Here is a 4,767-nt window from a genome sequence, read left to right on the forward strand (position 1 = left end):
CATCGCGCTTGGTGACGTTTAATCCAATTGATGATATGAGTCGTTGTCAGGGCTCGCTCTTTGTTTCGCATTTCCGTAATGAACTCGAGGAGTCCATCAGGGTCGGGGAATATCTCGCAACGTCCACCGGGGCTTATTTTCATGCGTTTTTTGTTTCCAGTGTAAGCCAGGATTTCGTCGCGTTGATCTTCCCATCCTCGTATAGTGCGTCGAGATATACCCGTGGCTTTGGCAACCTGGCTGTCGGTCTGAGTCTCCAATCGTCCAAGTATATCAAGCTTGACAGCCACACTGTAGCAGCGCTTTGACTTTCGAAGTGTCGAGTTCATGTTATTCGAAATGAGAGGCGAGTGATCATGCAAATCAAAAAAATATCGCGCGGGCGGGAGGATAATAATACGGCCAATCAGAAGGCTTTATATTTGTGTTTGAATATTATTGGTCAAATATACAGTTGTCAATTTTTGAAATTCGATGGCGTACCATTCCTTCGTTGACTGTAACCTTTTACTTCGGTGCCAACACGTAATTTTTTGTTATTTAGTTTTTCCAGTTTTGACATGTTTCATTCGAAGAAATGTGTATTTTATGAATACAAATTCCGACATACTTTCGTGGTTAATCTAATTCGCAGTCGTAAAACAAATAGTCGAGAAAAACGGGGTGTTATGTTATAACCTTTTGCAATGCACTGTATCGAATGATCTGCCTTCTAACGTTACCATTGGAATATCCATATTTTGTTTGTACCTTCCGACATATTCCACAAAACCTACAAATGTGAGCTACATCCCACACATACTGGTAACGTATGGAGTTAGCTCACCCATTCTCTTCAGTGCATTGCCAGTCGTAAAAGCCAGCAATATGGCACAATGATGGCATTTCATTGCAAGGCTTATACAGTAGAATGTTTCCATAGAGTGAATAAGTGAATATCTACAAGGCACCCGACTGGCCCAACCGGGCATGCGACGCCAACTGCGCGAACGGTCCCCCGTCGGTGGCCAAGAGGGCGTGGGGGGCGTCGTACTCCACCACTCGGCCTTGATCTAACACTAAAATGCGGTCGCTGTCCAGGATCGTGTCGAGGCGGTGGGCGATCACGAGCATCGTGACGCCATCGAAACACTCGTTGATAGTCTCCTGAATCAGCCGGTCGGTGTCCAAGTCGATGTTGGCCGTGGCTTCGTCCAGCACCACCACGCGACTCTGACGCAGCAGGGCGCGGGCGATGCACAGCAGCTGCCGCTGGCCCACCGACAGGTTGCTCCCCTTCTCGGCCACGTGGAACTCCAGCCCCCCGTTGTCCAAACTGTCTGCCAGGTGCACCTTCTTGAGCACAGCCCATAACTCGTCGTCAGACACTTCGTTCGCTGGATCCAAATTGAACCGCAAACTGCCGCTGAACAGCACCGGGTCCTGGGGAATGATGGTCAGGCGCGACCGCAACGTGTGCAGGTCCACGGTCGCAATGTCCACGCCGTCGATATAGATGTGTCCGCCGTCGGCCCCTTCCACCAGGCGGAAGAGCGCCGCCATGAGCGAGCTCTTACCCGACCCCGTGCGGCCACAGATGCCCACCTTTTCCCCTCCAACGACCTCAAACGACACATCCGTCAAGACCAAATCCAAGTTGGGACGGTATCGCATTGAGAAGGATTTGAACTCAATCGATCCCACTGATGGCCACGTCTTTGGCGGGGCTACTAGAACCGCCGAAGCATTGACAGAGTCGCCTTCAGTGTCCAACGAGTTGTAATGCTCCAGCCGTTCCACGCAAGTCATGATGTTTTCAATCACGGACGAAGCCATGGTCATTCTGGATAGAAACGATGACATTTGAGCGACGTACGTCAGAGCCAACCCCGCGGCGGTGATGCCGATGCTCGCTTTGGACGCGACCGTAATGAACGACACGCCGGCGAGGATGCCCGCGGAGAGCCAGTCGAGCCTCATCTGCATCCACCTTGACGAGATGCGGTAGATCATAAAGTAGCTCTGGTTGTGATCGAGTATGGTGCGGCCCTTGGCGGCAAACTCGTCGGTCATGCCAAAGGCGCGGATGGTGGAGAGGCCATCGATGGTTTCTGAGATGAGGTTGATCACGGGGGTGCGGGAGATGCTCTCGAGGCGCTTGAGCTCGGACGATGTGAGCAGGAAGAACACTTGCACCTTGTGGAACAAGTACACGAGTGGAACGTACACGAGCAAGATAAACGGTGACGTGGTAGCACACACGACGATCACGGCGGCAATTTGAAACCCGAATTGGAGAAAGTGGACCCCAAAGAACGGCAGGATATTGTCGACTTGATCTAAATCGCTGGAGAATCGATTGAGGATACGACCGACTGGCGTGATGTCGAAGAACGTCGTCACAGGCGCGTGAATCACCTTGCGGAACAGCTTGGCATGCAGCGCCTTGGAGCACAACACGCACAGAAACAACACGTACACACTGCGCCCCCACACGAGCGCCATCGCCACGAGGGCTAGCACGACGTACACGACGACGGATGTGACATCGTTCCCCGGGTGGGTGGACCAGAACCCCATGAACCAATCCGTGGCCACCACTGCCGTCTGCGATATCGTAAACGCCACGACGATGCTCACGGCCACGAACGCCCCGTTCCACCCCGTGGACCGCAAGTACGTCAGGTACAGACCAGAGGACACGCCGCCCATCTGCCTGTCTTCTTTCTGCACCAGAACCCCGCCGCCGCCGCCGCATTTCGAGTCGCCTGCTTTGGCCTGCTTCTCCTCGTCCGCCTTGACAACAACATCATCACCACCACTCGCGTCTTCTTCTGGCCAGTCAGCCTTCACAAGCGTCGAAGGGTCTTCCGACACGTCTGTAAAGCTCACGAGATGCGGAAACCCTTGCTTTATCGAGTCAAACGTCCCATCCCCGACGATCATGCCGTCTTCCATGACGAGAATGCGATCGGCATGGGGCAAGAAGTGGTAGTGGCTGTTGAGTACTAGCACCACCGTCTTGTCCGCCAACAGGTTCTGTACACACTCGCGGAACACGGCGCCGGCCACATGCACGTCCAACGCGCTCAGCGGATCGTCCAGCAGGTACAAGTCGGCGTTGTGAGACCGGTACATGGCTCTGGCCAGACTCACGCGCGCCTTCTGTCCGCCGCTGAGGTTGATGCCCCGCTCGCCGATTTCGGTCTGGTCGCCGTCGGGCAGCACGGCCAGGTCCGCCTTGAGCTGGCACGCCGCCACCACGCGGTCGTATTTCACATCGTCAAAGGCACTTGTGAACAAGATGTTGTCCTTCAGCGTGGCGTGCTGGATCCACGCTTCTTGGTTCACATACGCCACGCGTCCAGTTACGAGTCGACTTCCGCTGACTTGGTGGATTTCTCCCAGGAGCGCGCTGATGAGGCTGGACTTGCCGCTACCGACGGGCCCCACTACGATCGTGAGGGTGTTGGGGGCGATGGTCAGCGAGATGTCCTTCAACGTCATTGGTCCTTCGTTCTCGCTGGCCTCTTGTCTACCACTGGGGTCGATGTTCCAGCTAAAAGTGCCATGGCTAACCTCCACGGCGAAGGACGAATCAGCGGCAGCTCCTTCGAGCACTTGTGGACTTGGAGGTACTTGTGCGATTTCGTCGGCCAAGAGGAACGTGCCAACTCGCGTAGAGGATGCCCATGCTTCTAACGCAAACATGATGGAGCTGGAGAAAACGGTGCACGGTAGCCGAGCCACGTTCATGTACGCGAGAGCTGTGAACGCCAGCGACGGCGTGAGCTCGTGGCCTTGAGCCACATACACGGCCAGACACAGTACAAGTGACAGAATCGGCGCGATCGACAGCGTCACAGTGTTGAGCACGCGCACGTACTGGTACTTTTTGAGCAGGGCCAGCTCCTCGTCTCGAATGGACGCGATGCGCGCCTCCAGCGGCGACTCCCACGCGTACAGCTTGACCACGCGCACCCCCTGGAGCATCTCGTTGGTTAGCTTGACGCGCTCGGACTGGACGGTGAGGATTTCGCGGCGGACGGCGCCAACGGCCGTGGATGTGGTGTAGCCGCTGTACAACAATGCTGCCATGACGACGCCGCCGACGACACCGGACAAGGCGCCCAGATCGAAGCCAATCATGATGAAGACGGCCAGCACGGTCACGGGCGCGACGAGGACCCATGGCCCGAGAAGGAACCCCTGGAACAACCGCTCTGAGTCCACGGATGACAGCGTGACTATCTCCCCTGACGACATGTTGCGTTTGGCAAAGCCGGACAGTTTGAGCGACTTGAGGTAGACCGAATCCATGACGATGGACTTGGCGTTCACGCCCAAGTTGGACGACACGTACTGGCCAAAGTCGATGATCGTCACGGACAAGAACGAATGGACAGTCAGCAGCGCCGCGAGGGCATACCCCGACGAGATGCCCAGGGATGTGTGGACAGGTACTTGGTCGTCGTTCGATTTGGCTTGGAGGAACTGCAGAAGCGACTTGATGATGTTGGGCTGCAGCAACATGAGCGCAGCGTACAATGCGTACAGCGCCACATTGAAGTACCATTGCGATCGCATGGTGCGCATCATGGCTTTGGCGAAGCTCGGATGTGGCTGCAGCTTCTCGTGCTGCCAGAACACGTCAAAGCGGCCGTGGAGTACGGCGGACGTGTGTTCCGGACACAGCTTCCACACATCTTCCTCCATGAGCGTCTGCTTGGCGCCGCGACGCATCATCGGTTCAATCCAAAACATGACAAATGTACTGAACCAGTTGGC

At 55.5% G+C, this 4,767-nt stretch overlaps 1 protein-coding gene across 1 annotated transcript; it reads right to left on the reverse strand.

The window, feature by feature from the left end:
- Positions 1-838: 838 nt before the first annotated feature.
- On the reverse strand, positions 839-4,767 carry H257_18968 (hypothetical protein). The gene has a single exon (XM_009848119.1). It carries the CDS (start codon positions 4,741-4,743, stop codon positions 940-942), a length of 3,804 nt encoding a protein of 1,267 aa, XP_009846421.1. The 5' UTR covers positions 4,744-4,767; the 3' UTR covers positions 839-939.

The sequence above is a fragment of the Aphanomyces astaci genome (assembly GCF_000520075.1).
Source record: "Aphanomyces astaci strain APO3 unplaced genomic scaffold supercont1.287, whole genome shotgun sequence".
Classification (NCBI taxonomy): Eukaryota; Oomycota; class Saprolegniomycetes; order Saprolegniales; family Verrucalvaceae; genus Aphanomyces; species Aphanomyces astaci.

What these genes read in the sequence shown, in the direction of transcription:
- H257_18968 (XM_009848119.1), bottom strand. Translation starts at nt 4,743, where the DNA reads ATGTTTTGGATTGAACCGATGATGCGTCGCGGCGCCAAGCAGACGCTC.